Source organism: Lachnellula hyalina (genome assembly GCF_007821495.1).
Source record: "Lachnellula hyalina strain CBS 185.66 chromosome Unknown contig00084, whole genome shotgun sequence".
Lineage (NCBI taxonomy): Eukaryota > Fungi > Ascomycota > Leotiomycetes > Helotiales > Lachnaceae > Lachnellula > Lachnellula hyalina.
In genome coordinates, this window is record NW_022157198.1 from 79,207 (window position 1) to 101,051 (window position 21,845).

The 21,845-nt window shown below is 49.0% G+C and overlaps 4 protein-coding genes across 4 annotated transcripts; 3 read left to right on the forward strand and 1 right to left on the reverse strand.

Moving 5' to 3' along the window:
• Positions 1-11,837: 11,837 nt before the first annotated feature.
• Positions 11,838-13,378, reverse strand: aro-8 (Phospho-2-dehydro-3-deoxyheptonate aldolase; the record flags this gene model as incomplete). Its single annotated transcript, XM_031151136.1, has 2 exons — positions 11,838-12,759; positions 12,813-13,378. 2 exons carry the CDS (start codon positions 13,376-13,378, stop codon positions 11,838-11,840), a joined length of 1,488 nt encoding a protein of 495 aa, XP_031004629.1.
• Positions 13,379-13,730: 352 nt separating this feature from the next.
• LHYA1_G006197 (uncharacterized protein) lies at positions 13,731-14,399 on the forward strand (the record flags this gene model as incomplete). The annotated part of the gene is made up of 2 exons (XM_031151137.1): positions 13,731-14,033; positions 14,295-14,399. 2 exons carry the CDS (start codon positions 13,731-13,733, stop codon positions 14,397-14,399), a joined length of 408 nt encoding a protein of 135 aa, XP_031004630.1.
• A 1,502-nt stretch (positions 14,400-15,901) lies between these two features.
• On the forward strand, positions 15,902-17,416 carry LHYA1_G006198 (uncharacterized protein; the record flags this gene model as incomplete). Its single annotated transcript, XM_031151138.1, has 5 exons — positions 15,902-16,044; positions 16,132-16,195; positions 16,253-16,467; positions 16,520-16,843; positions 16,936-17,416. 5 exons carry the CDS (start codon positions 15,902-15,904, stop codon positions 17,414-17,416), a joined length of 1,227 nt encoding a protein of 408 aa, XP_031004631.1.
• Positions 17,417-18,686: 1,270 nt separating this feature from the next.
• On the forward strand, positions 18,687-20,687 carry ube2wb (putative ubiquitin-conjugating enzyme E2 W-B; the record flags this gene model as incomplete). The annotated part of the gene is made up of 1 exon (XM_031151139.1): positions 18,687-20,687. One exon carries the CDS (start codon positions 18,687-18,689, stop codon positions 20,685-20,687), a length of 2,001 nt encoding a protein of 666 aa, XP_031004632.1.
• Positions 20,688-21,845: the final 1,158 nt, after the last annotated feature.

The following is a 21,845-nucleotide window of genomic DNA, read 5'->3' on the forward strand; positions in this document are numbered from 1 at the left end:
ATTGAAACGTTCACCGAGGCGTTTTAGTCAGAGCCACTTCCACAAGGGTTAACCTCTCCGGCAACCGCATAGTAGCTGTTGATCTCCAGCGATTTACTTGCATGCCAGCTTGAATCACCAGAGTTCACAGCCGCAAACTACGTCCCCATGCAACCTTCACCGCCGTTACTTTCCAATTCCCAAACAGTTAAAACCAATATCCTCATTTCATTCTGGAAACATATTCACATCCCAAAACGACGCATCCTGCTCAGGCTCCTGCGGCAACAAAGTATCGCCCGGCCTTGGATGGAAACCCGTCCACCTTTCCTCTTCCTCCTGCAGCGTAAGATTCGCATTAATCTGATGTTCCTCGAACCAGTCCAGCACGCCCTCGAAATCGCGGCACTCATGCTGACTTCTAAAATCTCCCTCGGGGACACTCTCCCCCTCCATCCAATTGTACGTCGTGACCGTCAAATCCGCCACGCACGTGATGCTCTCCATAAGCAGCATCACACAGTGGTCCATATGCGCGTAGTACTTGGCCCTATAATCACCTGGCGGGTTCGCGCCAAAGCCGCGCACGTCGCGGTAGTAGTGGTTGTAGTAGATGCCCTTGCGTAGGGCATTGAGACAGTGCAACTCGTGCATGACGTGGATGAGGCCCAGGTGCGCATCGTCGCCGTATCCCCATTCAGGCCGGGCTTTGACGGTGGTCGCGGGGTCTTTTCCGAGGGCGAGGATGTCGGCGGTGCTGAGGACTATGTCGCGCACGTTGGTGATGCGTTCCCATGCTGCGTCGACTTCGGGGGAGGGGGCTTGCCGGAAGATGGACGGGTTGCTGCCGGGCCAGAATTGCACGTCGAATTCTTTGGTGTGGGTGGTGAGGTCGATTTGGTGGAGTAGTGGGGCTGGATATTGGATTAGCGAAGTGTAGCATACATGTATCAAAGAAAAAGGGACTTTGTTACATCTTGAATCGTAGCTAGGAAGGCGTTCTATATTCGCGCTGTTTTGGTTCCATAATGATGATAGCCATGCACCGGATAGTAAAAGTAGAATTGAGTATAGAATCAGGACAGTTCCCCAGAACCATTTAGAGCCGCAAGGTACTATGTGAGATAAAGCACTGGTATGTGAAGGAGCTTTCACGCCGTCGTCAAGTGATGCTTCTTCATCTTGCCCCAATTTGCTATATTGCATTTTGGCTGGAGAAGCGCGCGAAGAGAAAGGAGCAAGATTCCTTGAGAGAATGACAACAGGCAGGACAGCACCGTCTTACCCCACGTTACATGGAAGACCACTTTTTTATGATGATTCGGCCACCCCGTCTCCCCCGTTATCTTTCACGCAACTATATTACTTTCTACAGAGCTAAATATGGATATAGTGACCAATCAGAAAGAGCGACCTTGTTTCGCACCAAAATCCGGGGGAACACTAGGTACAGTACGAGTACCGAATTGCCGAACTTCGCTTGTTCATAAACACCAAAAACCAATATTCCATGCCCCTTTATTAAAAAATCATGCAAAGTTGCCATATTTCAAGTCTTTTGAGTAATCAGATTAAATATCTTCTGGTAAAACTATCGAAAATTTCAAGATTATACCTTTATCAATAGTTGTTACAGAACCCCCTCAAAAGCCATATGCATAGAATAAGAATTAGACATATCTTTTAGCGTGCATATCAGCGCTATATTTACATACAAAGGATCGCGTAGCCTAGGAAGCCGATCTTTCTTCATTCGGAATATGAATCGTTATCGGAAAGGATTGCCGTTCAATTTGCTACTTCGTGCGCTTACTCACAGTAGCGCTCCTTCCTTACCAACGGAGCGATACTTCATATAGTACAAAAATAATCTTAGCTACTAATCTCAATACATACACTGGACATTGAAGAGGCGCTCTTCTCCACGCGGTTACCCCGTATAAATAAGTTTTCTCTAGGCTGGTTGTGGAAGGTATCTGCGGCAGGTATTACTTACTTGCCAGCTTAGCATAAGAATCGCGGCTGACTCTACGTCAATTCCAACGACATACGAGTATTTACTTATTTACTAGTTACGGAGAACCCGATTTCAATCCTCGAACCTTATCTCAAAATCTACTCGTGCTGTGCATCTGATTCCTGAATGAATTCGAAGGATCTATCTGCCTTATAAACATATAGAGATGCATCATATACTAAACGTATAAGTAGTCCCGAGACACCACCTTCTCTTGCAACTACTCCTCACCCCCAAGACAGATCAATCAAACTCCAACTTCAACACCAAACACCACAACATTCAAAATGCAATTCTCAACCCTCTTCGCAACCGCCGCCATGTTCCTCAGCCTCGCCATCGCAGCACCAATTGCAGAACCCGCCCCTGTCCCAGCTCCAGTCGAGGTCGAGGCTCGTGACCACTACTGCGGCGAAAGCAATGGCCGTGCAGCCATCTGTTAAACGTACGCCCCCCTCGATCCATCAAAGAGATGGCACTGTTAGCAAAACTAATTATCCCACAGGCTGTTTCCGTAAGGTATCTGGAGTAGGAAGGGGAGGATGGGGATTTGACTTGTGAGGAATGATAGATGTGGGTGAGGGATTTGGATAGATGAGGATATGATGCCGTGTAAAACAAAAGTAAAGAATTGGTACAGCTGAGTAAATGAATATTCCCGTGACGTTACTGCGATTCATCTGCTTAGGGTTCCAACTGTGAAAAGCATATACGGAGCAACGAAGCGCGGGTGTACAAGACCCCACCAAGAAGCTGGAGCAGAAGGATCATGAGGATTCTCAGCTAGTCTCGTAGTAGTGTAGAGAACGAGGAGTGTTAGTACACTGCTTTCATTCCGGGAATGTTAGTACCAGTGAAGTCACTGCTGAGCGAACCCCATCAATTACCTCTTCGGGATAATCGAGGTATTGGGCACCGGCAGGGAAAAGGGACTTCTTCGAATGACCTTCATAATCTATCTCACACATCTCATCGACTTGACCACTTGCAACTCTATCAATACATTCTCCCTCCGCATCCATGGCCATAGACCAAAGACCCAGAATGGCCAAAAGCATCGCATCAGAATCTGGTTTCCCTTCTCAATAGCCTCGCCCAAGCCATTTTGTCTTCCTGTGAGGGCCGGAAGGCTCCAACTTCCCGTGCCTTCATGCCGATGGGTATTGCTCTTGTCTTCCCAGGCGACCGTGATTTTGACAGTCGATTTGGTGTCCGCCAGAAGTCAGGTGAAGCTGCTTCGTATTGGAGGGATCCTGCTAATGATAGCTTTGTCTATTCGCACAAGGATTCTGCCTCAACTGCCTCAGAAGCAGTAATATCAATTAGCAAGACAGAAGGACGGTTGTTGAGGTTGATATATAGTCGGAGTGCAAATGGCTTGAAGACCTTTCCCTTTTCCCAGTGAATGGCGTCATCATTGAAAGTGAAGAGCCGAATGGATTATTGAATGTGGGACGATCTTGACCTCTCTGATGAGGGCTCGAGTTGTAGGGGGTTAATTGAGTACGTGGGCCCACTGTGATTGGGGATAGAGTGCTAGTACTGATACCGCTGTTGCCGATAGCTTGGCCTCGCCCTTCGGCTTGGAATCGGCGTTGACAAAAGGATCGTCATGACCATCTAGTGTGGCCATGTTTCTTGTAGGAGCACGTTGGGTCCAATACACATCCTGTGAAGAGAATGTAGAGACCCAGGAGTTGTGGCTGCCTAAAGATGAGGTCCAATTGGCTGCTCCCCCACCCAGCAGGATATGCTGCGATGCCGCTGGGTCAGATGTCGAGAAAGATTGGGAACCTTCCGCGCATTCTGGCGGCGGCCTTTGGTAAGGCTCTTTAAAGAGCATGAGGCATTCCGGTTCAGTACAGATATCGACTGTTATTGTCGACACAACCATTGGACTGTATATCTGGTGCATACTGCTAGGACTACTGAGAGTCTGGCCAAAGTGAGCGTAGGTATTGGGATCCTGGGGATGGGCAAAACTTCCCAGGTAATTGAAAGGCGGGTGAGTATTGGGAACCTGTTGTGTGGGCGTAGCTGGTGAGCCTACCCATGCAACGGTAGTGCGACAATCGTGTCTTTGACACAGCAGGTGAGTACATATCCATACCCATTACCCATAATAATGGTTAGGGACCTGCTGTGTCGGCGTAGGTTGGGTCGTTTGTCTTTATTTACCCCTGTCGGTGTCGGTACTGTTCTCTATTTCCAGTCCAGAAGCCCTGCCTGTGCCCAGACGCAGTCTCCTCTGATGGCATCATAAATCCTGACAGCCACCATGATATTGGAAAGCCGAAGATACACAACGCCACCAAGTCATTGATGCGCCGGCTACCTTGCCCATACCAGATTAGGATTTGATATGAACCACCATATTCTGCCCGTGGTGGTGCGGGCTCGTGGAGACCATCGGAGACCGAACGCAGACGCGAAACAATATGTTTTACTATTTATCCTGTTAAAGTCTGAAACGTGAATGATTGGATTGCAAATTATTACCTGCAACGGTTGGTTTACCAAAGACAGACACGAGAGCTGAGGTCTCGAGACCATTAATCTCGTATGAATTTTGTACGCTTCGTAGTCTCGCTCTGCGAGATGGGTCCGAATGCGGTCGAAGTTGCGGTTTCGGCTATGATTGCCTCGTCCTCCACGGCCCCATCGTAGGTACCCTGGGCACGCTCATTTCTTGGAACTTGGCCAACATCTATCGCTAGCAGCGATAAGGCTTCCGTTGGTGCAAGACTCTAGTGCAGATCTTGGTGGTAGTAGCAAATACTCAAATGAGAACTTTAGGGAAAGCGCTGTTGCCTTCGGTGTTGATGGTGGAAGCAGGGAGCGTTACAAGGCTGCTGTGGATGTTGTTTCTGTGAGAGAATTGGCATTGGGGCGAGGCTGCTTTGTGCTTGACTTCGCGCCTAGCTGTGCCACCAGATACTACGAACAGATCTTCTGAAATCACTTATCTGGCAATGCCCGAGACACAAGCTCGATTGGCCTTCGTATCGAGAACATTTGCGGTCAGCCTTCGGAGCTCGAGTGTGACATTCAGCATGGCCGTGTCGGAAACCTTGGGAGTCACTGGCATCATATGTAGACTGAAGAGACAGCCATCTTGCGTGTAGAGATGAATTCGAGTTTCAAATAGCAAGACTATAAGTATCGTTAGCATGCAAAGCCGAATGAAGGAACTCTGATGACTTACCTTTTTGGTAATTCACGAGAAAAGAAAGTTCAGCACTCCTTCTATATTTGTACCAAGCCGTGGCGTTGAAGATTTCCGCTGACACCAAACTGAGCTTATTGTTGAAAACCGTAGTTGAAGCCGAGTTGAATTGCCGTTGCGATTGTTGTCATGAGGTAGGGTCCAGCGTAAGTTGAAGAGAATGAAATTCGTGATACACAGGCTCTGTTTCAGCCTTGAAGATAAATGGTGGTGACTATGACAATCCATGAGCGCAATGGCTTGGCCAAGTTCTCGACAATGGAGGTAATTCCGAGATGCTTGCGAAATGTGAGGGTATTCTTGGATTCTAGCCGAGATAGAGACTGTGAACCGCTCGTCCAATTTAAAAACCGTGGTTTGCAGAGAACAAGACGGGGGATGACAGCTCATGGACTAGAGCCATAGAAACAAATCCAACGTCAAAAGCCCCAAAGCCTTGCGACGAAGTCCTCTTCCTCGTCCGATGCATCAAATTGAACTTGTCCAAAAGACGAGTTCCACATGCATGCTGTCCCGATCGACATTGCTTGAAAAATTCGTGACAAGGAGTAGCTTTCAAGCCAGGTCGTACTCATAACCGCAGCAGGTCTTCAAGATAAACAGCTTCTAGTTGAGAGAACAACATAGATAAGGGGATTCGGGAAAAGGATTAGCTCTAAGCGTTGGGTACATTGGACCTTGGAGTGGACTGTGCGATTTTAACTCCAAAATGGAAGACTTCTATGCTGCATTGTGGCAGTTGCGTTGAAGCGTTGACAAGTTATCTGACTGAACCAGTCTTTTAATTTTCAATGCTGAAGGGGCGAAAGGATTGGAGTGGGAGATTTCAGATCCTCGTCTGTTTGGCCCTAGCAAGTATTGACTTTGACCTCAGAAAAGCATTTTCTTCTGCAATTCGTCTTGGAATGACCCGAACAGATCTCAACTCTATGAAAAGTTAGTCTCGGCATTTTTTGTTATGGTCAAAGCAGAAGAGAAAACACTAGAGGCTGTGAAACGACAATAATATTGCGGAACAAGGCATTGCATACAAAACCCATGCGTTTGAGAGGACAGATATAGCGAAAGTAGGAACGAATTGCAAATGGAAGGACTTACATTTTTACAGCAACCAGGCATAGGATCTCACGGTTTAGGTGCCGTCTGTCTGTCTTCATCTGTTGCTCTCTCTCTCTACTTCGTACGGCTGCAGTCAATGTCGAAAGACAACAAGATCGTTGAACGGAGCTGAGAGCAGTGAAATTATTGGTGAACAAAGAAGTAAGACGAGCAGATTGCCGTACGATGAGTTTTAGTAAGTGTCATCTCCCCCCTAATATTTCAAATTAAGTCAGCTTGGTATGTTTCAGAGGACTCTATCTGGTGTTCTTTCAAAGCATCAGACTCTTTTGAGCGACACCGTGGGAATTGATTCTTCCAGAAGAGATGGAAGTACTTACAACTTTTATCAGTTCACATACGCGTGCCGAAGCGGCCTCAGGAAACAAAGTTCATTAATCAACTATCTACTATGTATGGATCTAGCTATAAGCAAAAGCTGCTTCTCCCTAGGAACTGGTTTTCCAGACTAGCGTTTGAATTGACCAGCTACTGCTTGGTCTTTCGACAAATCTGTCAAAGAGCTCAAAAGTTTCCATTTTAAGACTAGAAGCACCGAAGATGCTATCAGGTCAAAGAAGCGTCAGAGAAAGACCAATTTCGCTGGAAATTAATTCGAATATCAATGTTATCCTGGATAGCTTCCTTGATATATTCATTCCCGCACTGGTGTTTTTGGCAGAACGCCGGCGAAAACCACCGTGTTAGAAGTTGTTGATGTCCTCTCCGCTGCTTCGAAAATCAGGATTGACAGCAAAGAGGATGTAGTACAGCGCACGTGATAAGGAGGTCGCCCCACACTGCTCACAAAACTTCGCTTCTCTTTTGAGATCGCGCTTCCCATTCATTTCGACTTCAACTTGCAACATCCAACCAGCTTCATCAACAACTTCATCAAGATACAGTCCCTGCTATGTCATGCGACTTCGAGACGCTTTTTACATAGAGATGTGAGAGAAGGAAGATCGCGCTGTCTCGATCGTCGGCGAAGGAACAAATTCGAAGACCGACGTTGACATACACATACGTCTGCCTGCTGGGATCCAAGGGATTCCATCAGAATCAATCAAAGTAAGCATCGATCCCTACAATCTCCACCTCCTCTTCGAAGTTGTTCGGCTCTTCGCAATGCTGTCGTCGCTCGTCACAGCTTCAAGCTCGCGAGTCGACGGTTGCAAGGCTGAGTTGTGAATTCACCAGAAGAACATCTCTCTACATCGCACGAGTGCGAACAGCAGGAAAATTTGCCCGATGGCTTGTTGATCAGTCGTTGACAGTACGAGGGATAGATTTCTGACAGCGCAATTGGTGTGGCTGCAGCGTTCCCGCTACCCCCATCCACAAAGCTCCATCGCCTTGGATCCGATCTACAATCTACCCAAGCAAAGAGCTTAGTGATTGATCGACTCTTCGAACAGCACTGTCTCCACCGCTTACTATGCTGAGCTGGATTCAAACAAAGCACGAAGAACCGCATCGTCGTCCTCGGCTCTACTCCGGCCGATATTGCTACTGATTATCCAGTCTCTAAGGAGCTCAAGGTATGTTCTCCACTGAGCCGCTTCTTCTTTACTAACATGCCAGTAGCTGTCAGTGATGTTTTAGACTGTGCGACGATTTGAATCGCCAAAAAGGAGATACTGCGTACCTTCAAGTTGGTTATCTCAGCACCCACGGATCCTTCTCTACAAGCTTTAGCATGAGAATGCTTATTTCCGCAATCGATTTGCCATCTCACGCAACCACGCTCGGACCCCACCACCTTGTGTACACCGCCACAGGTACTTCAAAGTTCGGCAGCGCCTGTTTCTCCCGCTTCATTTCAAAACGCTTCGTAAAAAGCTTCGTCTGCAACCGACGGAACTTGTCGAGTTCCTATGTTCGGAAATGCAACGACATGCTTCCAAATACGTCATCTTAACTTTCATCGAACTTAGCTTGAGCTTCCACTGAAGAAGCAACGACGCCTAGTCATTGAGACACAAGCGTTTTCACGTCCTGATCGGTGAAAACATTCTGTGCAGCCAGCCCGTCATGTAGCTCCTCTCCATTTCCTCGGTGCCAGTACAGACCCCTTCACAAAGTCAGCGTCAGAACATGAATCTTTGGACATCAGCTTACCGGGAACATTCCAGGCTCTCATCATGCAGCTCGACAGGATGGAGTCTTGCCGTCTTCGAGCTATCTTCGAGCCGAGCGATAGCCAGTGCTACTTCATCGGCGTAAAGATAGCCTTGATCAGAAGCTGCCACAATGTAGTTGGGATCTACCAGACAATCTTGCATTTGAAGAATGGCAATCTTGATTCTTGCGCATTACATCAACCCGGTCATTGACCGAGTCAATCTTGGCTCAAAGACCCCATTTTTCAACAAGCTCTCATGATGTTGTCCGACACTAAAACAACTTACGTCAGGAGCTTTCAGGAGGCGTTGGAGGCAGCCCACTGCCGGGCCAGTTCCCCAGCTTAGCTCCGATGCCCCCGATTACATCGGGTCAAAGCAAAGACTCGTGTGCCATTGGCTAAGCAGGAGATCGGTGGTGGATATGGCGGTGGTAGCTCTGCTTCTGATCGATACAACCCATCGTGGGCTGCACCCCTTGTGCCAGGTACTCGCCAACCTCAGCAAGCACAAGCACCACCATCCCTTAGAACGCAGAGACAGACTCCCAGTGCCCCGACTCCCAGTAGCCAGAACCGACCTCCATTGGGAAGCCAGCAAGATTCTTCTTCTCGTGATCCAAATGGCTCACCAGCAAGAGCTGAGCAAAGCGCACAGCGCACTCAAGACCCCCGCTACCAAAATGGCAATGAATAGCAGACGGTAGGAGAATTCCAAGATTCCCCTACACTTGGGGTGCCTGGCAGATTCCTGTCGAAGAAACGGGCCAGAGTGCCGATACCAGATTTGGTACGACTGGAAAGCCACCTTTTGGTACAATCCCCAGACGTCTTCAGAACAGAGACGGTCAAAAATCCGACGGACAGCATCATCAGCATGTACCCGGCCAGCAAAAGAGCCAAAACGCATACACTGGAGGACAAGCACCAGCTGACCGAAGTAGAGGTCGGGCACGACGCGGAAACCGCAGCACCAGCTCAATGGGCGCTACTGAGCAGAAGCCTCAACAAACGGAGGGTTTTAGTCGAGCAAGCCAGAATGCCGAGTCGACTCCAACAGAAGATGTGGTAACTCGCTATCATTCGGGTGCTTTCCAGGATAAGTTGATGAGCCAGTATACGCAACTAACTTGGCTAATACTGGTCCGGACGCGACATCAGCTGCACCATTGAGACCTGCTCTATCCTTGAGTAGGCTCATAAGCAGGGATGAGGCCTATGAGCTGTGCCCGACTTTCCACTATCACACTCCTATACTAGTGACTCTCAACATCGAGAATCCTATCCCGACCCAGAACCAGACAATACAAGAGGCTCGATAAGCTCAGGCATAAAAACCTAGCACATCTTCGACGTGCAGCCCGACTTTTCACTATCACACTCCTATCCTAGTGACTCTCAACGTCGAGAATCCTATCCCGACCCAGAACATGACAATACAAGAGGCTCGATGAACTCCGGTTCAAGAAGTGCGAAGACGAAGAGGAGTTTGAGATGCTAAGCATCATGCTGGCCAACCAGTGGCCACATTTTCGACATGCAGCCCGACTACTTTCCACTCTCACAGCCACACTCCTATCCTAATGCTAACCCCGTCGCACCCCCATAACGAGTCATAACAAGAGCAATACGACCCGCCATCGCCAAATATCGATCTGTCTCTGTAGCAAGATCAGAAAAATGATGGTGCTGTATTGCTGGCGGTTCTGGGGGCGGGGTTGAGCAGAGATATGCCGATCAAGGTCAGATGGGTGCTGGACTGTCTGCCGTTGAATACATTGGAGATGGCGTTGGCCGATGTTATGCTTTTGGTGTTTAGTCTGTCTTGCATCATCAAAAGTTGAGGTGCGTCGATCTCGTGTTGATGAGAGACGAACGTGGAAGACGAAAATGAAGATCTAGCCACCCAAACTCTCGCATCATCTGGAACATTAAGGTTCTGAGGGAACCGCCTTCTGTCTTGCTAAAAGATATTACGCCTTCTACCTGGAAGAGGCGCCAAGTACTCTTCCCACCCTAGTAGGAAATGGAGATGTCCAGCACTTGGTGCCTCTTCCCCGACCTAGGCAATGCGCCAGAGCTTCTACGACATATTCTCGAATCCACTCTCAGCCAGGAAGCAAGCGTTGAGAGCATGGAGCAGTACCTTCCTCGAATTAAGGACATCATCATCAACCTCTTACAAGGCTTGAAAGGAAATAATAGAAGTTGCGGCAGAAGCAGCCAAGAGATGGCGCAGTCCCAAATGAGATTTTACCGCGAAATAGCAGTATAAGTACCGTTGGGGGTGAAAATTCGGGTCTCAGTGCGCTTCTGGACCAGGGAATATCAAACAATTTCCAGAATGCCAGATAGCAGAGATAGTGGACCCAGCACTCGGTGTCTCTGTTTGGGTAAAAAATATTACGCCTTCTGCCTGGCCTCGGCGCCAAGTACCCTCATCGCAGAGGTTGGAAGAATTGAAGCTGGTCTACATGCCAGCGGGGTGAAACCAATATCATTCCTAGAGGGTCTCGGGCGGACTTTGAATGCACAGGAGGTGCGAACGAATTCTTTCGGCAGATCAATATTGATGGCCAGACTTTTAAGTGTAAGCTGGCATATGAACCAACAAGACCTGCAAGTCAACTCTCTTAGAGTCTCACAAGCACTTGGTGGATGGGACAAGTGGCGTGAATCACTAACACGGCCATTCCATCTCTGCTCTGGAAGCAAGATTTCAACTGCTCTTTGCTGCGAAAGGCAGACAGCATTCCAGGTCCAATGTCCAGCACATATTGACGATGTCATGGACATCCTGCCCTTCAGGCCGAGGAGTTGAAAAGACATCCATTCTCCTCGACACCAACTGGGATGACCTGACCAAAAGGTTGATCAAGCCTTCCGCCGAACAAAAATTGAAGTCCGAGACAGATACCGGAAGCCAATCCAGGCGCCTGTTCGCCATCAACGTGGCATGTCAATTGTCTCCGCTGGGAGCTTTGTTAGCCTTGTGGGTGCGCGCATTGTGCGAAGACATGACACCATGATCGCGATCATCATGTCAAACAATGACGAGAATGATTCGTATCTGGCCATAGAATATGAAGAAGGCACCGCAATAAATCCTGCAGATGTACAGAGGAGAACCAACTGAAGAGCGTGATGGAATGTATTTATTTGTTTTTGCAGATCGGAGACTGACGATTGATGTGTCTTAATTGAAGAGAAATGGCGCACTGAAATTGAAGGGAGAATGGAGGGATCTGTGTCGAAGGAGTGATAGAATAGAGTTCTGTGAACATGAAAGCGCTTTTTTCAACACGTGACATCTAAGCGGTGCGTGATTGCTGACTCGGTAGTACCGAAATACCATTGGGTAAAGTTTGCAATCACATATGATGTGTTTGTTTCTGTTAGTTTCTCTCTCTCAGATGTCCTGCAATGAGGAATGCAAGCTCCAACGCTTGCTTCTCATTGAGTCTTGGATCGCAGAAGCTGGTGTAGTTGAGTGATAGATCATCTTCTCCGAGACCTTCACTGCCACCAGTACACTCTGTGACAGCATCACCAGTGAGTTCTAGATGCACACCACCAAGGTAGCTCCCCTCTTCCTTATGAATAGCCAGGCAGTCCTGCAGCTCTGACAGGATGTCTGAGAATTGACGGGTCTTGATGCCTGTGGAAGTTGAACGAGTATTGCCGTGCATGGGATCACATTGCCAGACGACGCTACGTGCATACTCGCTGTTCTCAACTGTTCTGATGTGCTGTGGGAGAAGGGAGCGCACCTTGGAAGAGCCATAGCGAGTGATGAGCGTGATCTTGCCGATCTCAACCGAGGGGTTTAAAGTGCGGAGGAGAGTAAGCAGGTCAGAGGAGGAGGTTGTTGGGCCGACTTTGATGCCGATCGGGTTTGAGATGCCGCGGAAGAACTCAATGTGAGCGCCATCAATCTGTCGGGTGCGATCTCCGATCCAGACGAAGTGGGCCGAGGTGTCGTACCAAGACTTCTGGTCTTCGGATGTTGATGGCTTGGAGGCGTTGGCAGGATCTCTCAGTCTTCGGGTGAGACTTTGCTCATACTCAAGAAGAAGCCCTTCATGACTGGTGTAGAGGTCGACGGTCTCGAGAGCTTTGCTGGCGATGTCGGCACCGACAGTGCGCATGAAGCTCAGCGAGTCCGTAATGGAGTCAACGGTCTTAGAGTACTTAGCTTGCAGCTCCGGGTCTTGAACGTGACCAAGACCCCAGTCAAGCGGACGATGAAGATCTGCAAGTCCTGATGACAGCGAAGCACGAAGGAAATTCAACGTGCTTGCCGAATGGAAGTAAGCGCTGTAGTGCGCGAGGTTAGCAAGGGTGAATATGGAGACGAGAGGGAAACTTACTCGACGAGCCTTGATGGCTCTAGTTTTCTCTCATCGATGTCAAAGCCATTTAAGATATCGCCTCGGAAAGAAGGAAGCTCCTTCCCGTCAATGATCTCTGTTGGACTCGATCTCGGCTTCGCGTACTGCCCCGCCATACGAGCAATTCGCACGACAGGCTTGTTTGCACCCCAAATGAGCACCAGGGACATCTGGAGTAGGAGCTTGACCTTTGATTCAATTGCATTCTCTTCACAGTAGTCAAAGAGCTCTGCACAGTCACCACCTTGCAGGAGGAATGCCTTACCAAGAGCGACGTCGCGCAAACTGTTCTTTAGTCGTACGATCTCAGTCGGCGTGACGATTGGAGGGAGTCTTTCAAGCTTCGCGAGTGACTTTTCGACTTGCTTGCGGTCGTCGTAGATGGCGTCTTGCTTGATGGGTTTGGTGGTCCAGGAGCTTGGAGACCAAGTCTGGCCATCGCGGGGTTGAGGCTGAGATTGATGGGAAGCTCCATTCAAGCTCGCGGTAGCTGCAGCTTTTCCAGCTGAGCTCAATTGAGATTGAAGGGCGATGGGGTTGGTCATGATGCTTTGAGGAAGTAAGGGCAAGTGCAAAGTGGGGAGCAATGAGGTGCTTTGTTGCAAGTTGCGAAAGTCGAGTTGAGTTGAGAGGTCAATGTTCAACTTGATGGTCTTTTGACTGTTCCTCGGAAAAATATTTTGATCAAGGGAGTGTCTTGGTGGGGGCGGGGGCGGGACCGCTTATTATCCGCGCCTGGTTAAGAAGCGTTACCCCTTTAGGGCCCTAATAGTCCTCCCGCAGCCTGATCTACATGCAAGAAAATCGAAAATCAACTTCATCTGCACCTTGATTATCCTGCAAACATCCTCACATTCTCTTTCATCGACTTTGAAAGTCGAACAGCAGACACCCACAATGGCAGAAGCACAACCCCCGACTGTTGTTGAAGGCGCAACAACTGGAGACATCGAAGACGAAGTCCCCATCGCGAAATCAGCAGAAGACCGCAAAGCACAAGCTGCCCTCTCCTCCCTCGATGCACCCCGCGATGACGATTCCTCAACCACCAAGGATGTTGATCAAGATGCAGTACGAAAGGCAATGGACAGGATTGCTGGCAAGGGAGCTGCCAATGGCGTTCTGACAAAGAAGGAGGACGAGACGAAGGTTGCGGTCAAGAAAAATGTCAAGGTTGATCAGGCGGACGTTGCTTTGCTAGTATGTGTACCTACTCCCCTGGCAAGAATATACCATGGTCTAGAATCGTTTGAATTACCTTGGGGAACAAGATTGCGCAAGACAGCTCAGTCCTTCCCTTCACAGCTTGTACCCCTCATTCTCCAATCTTCTGTGGCATCCGCGTCGGCCTGGTACAGCAGTTGTTCTACGCTCTTCGGTGCCCAGGCACAGCCAATCCGAATCTCCTCGGGCTTATTTGCATATACTTCCTTTCATAAATAGCTAACAACTATCTCACAGGTCGAGGAACTCGAGCTAAACAAAATCAAATCTACGGATCTATTAAAGGCCTACGAAGGGGATGTTACGCAGGCGCTGAAGGCATACGTCACACGGGTAGTATAAGGAGGACTATAAAGCGATAAAAGGATGATTGTTTGCTATTTACAGCAGCATAGCGCTGGAGTTTGGGACTGTGGGGGATTTCGTGGATATGTCACAGGACATAAGATGAAAATGTGCTACCCAAGCCGCAAAGCGTTTGGAAACTGAAGCATTGCGTGCTTTCTTCTTCATGGTGATTGTTTCGCCATACGCGCCATTGAGATTGCCGTAAGTGCAAAGGTTTCTCAAGTTTTGCTTTTATGATTTATTTGTATGCTTCATTCATGATTCCCGCTGCAACACAAGTCCTACGTCCACCGCACCCCCATAGAAAGAGAGTCTCGACCGAAGCCTCAAAGCTTGTTTGCTCCCTCCTCCTTATTATGTATCAACTTCTCCCCGACCGATCCGATTCTGCACGTCTTCAGGGGCGGCCTGTCTTTGCAGGCGCCCTCCCAGAGTCCAACCACCAATCGCTCCGGACTGCACCGCACTGCACTGCACACAAGACCCCATTGCCGGCATCCATGATCTTCATCAGGAGCGGGTCGGCAAAGTCCCGGTACCCAGGCCCACGGGGAGCTGCAGCTCACGGGACGCTACACAATACAATTATTGAACTCTCAAAGGTGGTACGGTCCTAAGCCCTGTCGTGTCCCGTTCTCTGATCTATCTCCTTTAGGTTGTGGGATCTACTTGCCAAGATAGACATAATGAGCTTGACTATCTTGAAAATACTTACCTATATCCAATATAACAAGAGAGACTGGTAAGTTTAGGCTTCGAAAGGGGAGCGCAAGATTTCGTATACATTGATCCGTTCATTATCAGACACAAAGCGTCCAAATCCACACACAATGGCAGCGTGCATACTAGTACTGTATCCTCGAGTTTGTGAGTTAAGTGGAGTAGATATTAAGCTTCAGTTCCACAGAATCGGGTAAAGCTGTGCTACTTGTGTTGCATGATCGTGCAGTGCCGTTCTCCTGTTAAGGGAGCCAGAGCCTTTCCTCCTTCTGCTGCTTCGTTGAAATGCCATCTATCTTATTCGCTTCTGATGGTTGCCCCTGGCATAGGGCATTCGTGAATTGGAGAAGAGTGAATAGGGGCTCGCCAAGATCGAGCTTATTCGGACGAACCCGACGAGAATTTCCTCATTCGGCTGCGGAAGCATTTCAAGCTATTCACATAACTTCAGGTGCTAATAAGGACGATACTCACGCACATCTACCTTGTCTGTTCTTCCGGATCTTTCAAACTTTAACACCTTCGTTTTATACTGTTGAAGCCCAATTTCTGTTCCTCGTGGCTTTGCTTGCCCATTGGCATCCACATTTCCGTGTCGTTACCTCTCTACTTCGCAAGCCGACTGCATTTGCCGTTGCAGCTCTCTGTACGCGACGCGGTACTTTGCACTGGATGCACTAAATATCAACTTATAGCACCCCTCATCTGGTGTCGACTTAAAGCAACTGTGATCCTTTCGATCTGTCCCTTTCTCAAGCACTTCTTGACACTTCGCTATGTCTACCGCAAACAGTCCCCTCATCATGGAAAGCGCGGTTCATCTAGCCCGCCGCGGTGATGTCTCTCCCACCAGCCAAGAGCTACTCTACAATTCACTGGGGTTTGGTATCCCAGCCTTCATGTTCTTCTTCCTCCGGATGTAGGTTTTGCTTGCAGCCAATTCCATCTAAACTTCAGACCCAGTGGAGAATGTGAACCAGAGCAAATGCTAATTCATAATTTATAGCTCCAATCGAGGTTTAGTCATGCATAAGATCCGTGGCGAGGATTGGTGCATGATTCTGGCCATGGTATGCCCCTTAAGCATTGTGATTTCTACCACGTTAAATCGCTAACTGGGTCCCAAGTGCTTCTACACCACGCTCCTCATCTTCATCAACTACTCCTCCCCTTACGCTACCAACCTGTACCCCGAAGATCAAGCCGAAGCAATCTTTGCCGACCCCAAAGATGTCGCAGACCGTGTTTTCGGCTCCAAGCTCGTCATCCCCCTCGAGCAATCCATGCTAGCATCAACCTGGCTGGTCAAACTCTGCATCTGGACATTCGTCTTGCGAATCGCGTAAGTCCCTTATTCTCCAAAGCAGAAAGTAAAATCTCTAATACCCAGTCAGTGCGAAGACCAAGTACGAACGCTACATGTTCTATCTCCTAACCTATATAGTCGTCGGCTACCTAACCATCCAAGTCTGCTACTATGCTATTCTCTGCCGGCCCTTTCAGCAATACTGGGCCATGCCGGTCCGAAATCCGCAATGTACTACTTATTCGCATTACTCCATTATCCAGATGGTATTTAACATCAGTTCTGACCTGGCGCTGTTTTACGTCCCACTCGCGATTGCCGTGGAGGTTAAGCTGCCGTTCAAGAGGAAGGCATTAGTCGTTATCCCGTTCTTGATGGGACTTGCTACGATCATGTGCGCGATTATGAACAAGTACATTCTCCCTCACCCCATCCCCTGATCCAAGCTTCCCATTCCATCCCGCCTGAACCCCAAGCTGATGTTCCACCTTCGTGGGTATAAAGATACTACAACTTCGCCTCCCCAATGACGACAACGTATCAAACATGGTACATCCGCGAAGCCAGCATATCCATCTGGGTCGGAAACATAATCTGCACGTGGCAGCTGCTACAAAAGGTCTTCCACCTGCGCACCTTCGACAACAAGCACGCCGACATCCAAGCCGAAGCGCCGCCCTACTCGCCATCACCCTCCATCAGTGGACCTTCAGGGACTCACAACGCATACGAGACGGTGCAGAACTCAACGTGGAAGAGGAAGTTCCTCAGTATCCATATTGCCGCGGGCAATTTCATGGGGCTGAGTAGTAGGAGGGATGATGCGTATGCGGGGCAGAGCACTGAGATGACGGGGACTGGGACCAGAAGTGCAGATATGGTGGGGATGGAGAAGGAGGGGTTGGAGGGTGTAAGAGGAGAGCGGGGGTTGAATCGGCAAGTCATTTCCTTATCCTATCGCATCCCTTCGGCGCTCACTTGCTAATTGAGATAGATCTGTGTATACGATGACTCTCCATCGCGATGGCGATGATGCTTCACCATCAATTGATTACCGGAAGAAGTTCAACATTGCCTGAGCTTTGACGTTTATCGCGCGTACTGTTTGGCTTTGGTTTGATTACTTTTGAAACGACGACACGAATACTATGATGATCAGGAAGGAGGAACGGTGGAGAAAACAGTAGTGGGTTGATAATTCAACGTGCATTTAACTCGGAAAATATGTCGTGGGTTCAGACGTTGCAAGTACAACAGAGAAACCAAAAATAATGATAAAAACTAAGTAGCTGCCACCTCTCTGATTGCAACGTTCTCAGTATTCCCATTCTCACTCCTGCGATTAGGGGCATCTGATGTAACTCTGCTGGGAAGTTGCATTTATACATCAGTTTATTACAAACAGTGAGTCCTACGACAAGCCTCGCATAAACTAAATCTGAATCAAGAAAACTAACAGCTTCAAGAAAACAAAGGATCCGTCCGTGACAAATCACTTATTTTGCGTAACACCTCATCTCCGACATACTTCAAAGCTGCGCTTTTGATTGTAGAGACATGTACAGTCACGGAGAGCAATTAAACTTACTTTTCTTCATCCCCGAATCCTTATCAAGGACCTAATGACATAAGTGCAAGATGACCTAGGTATACTTCAATCCTGATCTAATCTAGAAGTTCCTCGACTTTCTTTTCTTTCTTTCGCTTCGCTACAAGCAACAAATAACTCAATTTAAACATTGCATTGCGTCGGGGTATCTCACGTGACGGCATGCAGTCGAGGACCCCAACAGCGCAACGGTCAAACACGAAGTAGAAGTGAAGCTCTGTTTCACTTTTCAGGTTTTTAGAAGTACTTCGCAATGCTTTGCTTACGGTTACGACGTCAAATCTACGTGAATCGGCCGTGACTCACTAGCCGGCACATGCCCTCGCCGTACCGAAGACGGGCTGGCCGGAATAGGGGTCCACCTCAGAAGGTATATATGAGACTCCACGGCACAGTTCTCATGATTTTCCTTTTCTTCTTTAACCAGCTCTCGGCTGTACCATTATCAGGAAGACTTTTTGCATCTTGTGCAAGTACTCGCTGTTTGTTCCGCGCGCTTTCTCGGTCCCACCTTTACTTGAGGCTTAACTTATCACCTCAACTTCTACACGCTCCTTCGACAGCATATAGTTTTTAATCTCAATTGATCCGGCTGGTCCACGATCCTCACATTCGCTTCCTTTCCAATAGGCAAAAATGCAAAGAAATGGCTTCCTCTCTGCGCAAGCGCCTCATGCAAGACATAGCAGAGCTGCAGAGCAAACCTTACCCGAACATCACCCTGCATGTGCGCGATGGCGATATCACAACAGCATGTCTAATCCTGAATGTAGAGGAGGGATATGGACCTATGCATCTCACCGTCATCTTCCCCTCCAACTACCCGTTATCCCCACCCACAGTTCAGATGGACTCTGCTGTCAAACATCCCAATATCTACGGCTCCTACATCTGTGCCTCCATCCTGAATACCACGGAAGGATATACGCCGGCTTACACTTTGAAGGGAATCGCCATTCAACTTCTCAGTTTCTTCAGCAGCGAGAAAATCGAACAGTCTCATGATAGATACGCTGTTAATCTCAACAGCTATCGAAACACGCAGCAGTATATCCTAGACACATGCATATGCGAGAAGTGCAACTTTGGCGTCGCGGGATCGAGGACTGGCAACGTACCGACATCTCGAAGCATCGTGCATTCCTCCGGTACGCCAGGACTAGGTGTTGGAAAATGGCCACCGCCCCGCGAATCGACCTTATTGAAAAAAGAGCGCGCAGGGGGAGAGGGTAAGGTCTCACCGGCAGTTGTTCAAAGCCCAGCGGAAGCTCCAAGGACAAAAGTACCGTCTGGCATTCAGGATGCACAGATTCCCGAGGAGATTATTCTCATGTTCTGCGAGAGTCTCGAGACGGAGGATCTCATGGCTTTTGCGGAGGCATGGGATCGCGTCGGTGCAGTCATGACCAAGTACGATGTGATCCGCACCCGAGAGCTGCAATGCTTCTGTCTCAAGAAGGGTTACGGTGCCAGGGACATCAAGCTCGGCGTTGGAGTTATGATCACGCAGAAAGGAAAACTTGGATTTTTCGAGTCCGAGTTCGACCTTCTCTCGCAAGAGGGCTATAAAGTCCACCAGATCCGCTACTCCGTGCAAGGCGTTCCATTCCAGCACTGGCTTCCCCTTCCAATTTCGTACGGGCACTGGAGAAAAGTAAAGAGCGATGTCTCGATATCGCTGTCCACTCTCGCGGTGCAAGCGAGGTTGGGAAGTGTTCCACTGGTCCAAGTCATCTACCACTTCATGAACGACGTTGTGGTAAAGCTCAACCGGCAAGCCTCAGACACCCCTCCAGAACCCTCCTATCGCTACCTAGACTCAGCCAAGAGCACCCTAACCCACGCCTCGGAAAAGGCAATCGAGTCCTACTTCCACCTCTTCCACCTGCTCCTCTGCCTCGCAACCTCGCAACCCGAAATAATCAGAGCAGCCAACAAAACCCTCACCGCCTTCATCGCCGGCCATACCTCCAAAACAGCCTGTCCGAACCTCGGCCACCTGCTCGTCGCCTCTCTGATCAGCGATGTGGAAATGACGCCCGCGGTCCTAAAGTCCATCATCAAAGAGACGATCACCCGCAACGTAGTCTGGACCCTCGACCCCACCGGCTCCAACATGCCAGACCTCGCATACCTAGAACCGTCACCCATCTCGCGCTACCGCCTACAGCGCACCTTCGCCGCATCCAAGACCTCGTACCGCCTACTCATGTTCCTGAACCTGTTCCGCCACGCCGCGGTCGGGACTCCGCGCCTACCGTTACTGCGAATCCTCGAAGCGGCGTTTGAGCGCCATGGTGCGCCGCCGAGGGCCTCGGCGCGGAAGCTGGCAGATGCGATCAAGCGGATTCATGCGGTGGATAGCTTTCCGGATTTCTTGGTGTGCATGGGTGTTGAGAGGCCGAGTGAAGAGTGGTTCACTGGGTTCTTGAGACGGTGCGTCGAGGCGAGTGCGGAGAAGGGCTATTCGAAGATGCCGTTTTATCAGGAGCAGGCGCTTTGGTTGAGGTTGAAGAAGGAGCCCGGGGTCAAGGTGCGGGAGGGGTTGGTTGCTGTGCCTGTTGAGATGGCTGGGAAGAGCTTCTTTCCGGGGAGAGGTGGACGAGGTCGAGGTCGTGGCCGCGGGCGTGCGTCTTCTTACTACTGAAAGCACAGTTATAGATGGGGAATTTTGATACCCTGTTTGCGGGCGTTAGCCATAAAATAGATGGCAAAACGAATAAGTAGGAAAATAAAATAATATAATCAATAGTCAAACATAAATTCCTATCTCGTAACCCAAGTAGAGCGTACTACTTACATACTTATCCGGTGAATCTGATAGGCAATGTCCTACAGCTTTATAGCACTTGCTAAAAGCTAGATGCTGGGATAATTGTACCCCACCCCGCACATAACAGCAGCCAGCAGCCCCTGAATATTTAGCGAATTGTTGTCGAGAGAAACTTCACACTGTACGGAGTAAATGAAGAAAGAAAACACCTACCTAAGGTATTTCTACCGGACCCCGCGCCCACGAGGTCGTATAGGGTGACAGATTCGGGGGCCCGGGTAGGAATCATAAAGGTCTTCGATCCCTTGCGCAAGCATAGTGCGAATCCTACCGCCTCGAGCAGAATAAACAGCAGAATGAAACGGTCCGCCTCGTCGAGATCCCTTGCCTATTATTCGGGAGTTCCCGATTGCAGAAGTTTACACTACGGAGTATATAGTGAGTGTATCAAATCTGATCTGCGCCGTCGCGTGAATGGAGGCTGTGCTGAGAGATTAAGGCTAGGAATTAGGAGAGATCCTTCGAATCCGTCGCGCAAGAGATAGTGTTGGCTCAGAACCATGGTTCGAATCATTACAGTAGGCTCTAACGAAAAGATACAGTGCAGCATCACGTGGCCAGACATCGATTGATCTCACACGCTATATGTGAAACAAATGATACGCCGCAAGTCAGACCAGTCCAGACCAGACCAGTCCAGTCCAGTCCTACTATATTCAGCAGATCACCAGGACTGCTGTAAAGATCTCCATTACAAAGCTTAACCGGACCCTTAGATCTACAAAGTACAACCATGCCAGCGCGTGATAATTAATCCATCCGGTGATAACCACTAAAAGCTGTCTCCAATCTATGCAATGCCTTCGAAGGACCTACCCTACCGACGAGATACGAGAAGAACAGCGGCTGCGCCACGTTCACACACACAACCACCATCTTCATCTTCATACGAGCCAACCAGCAGTGACCTGTGGACTGCCAGATCTAGTGCTCTGCTTCCTCTTGTTGCGTTTCGCGAATCCTTTTAGGCGC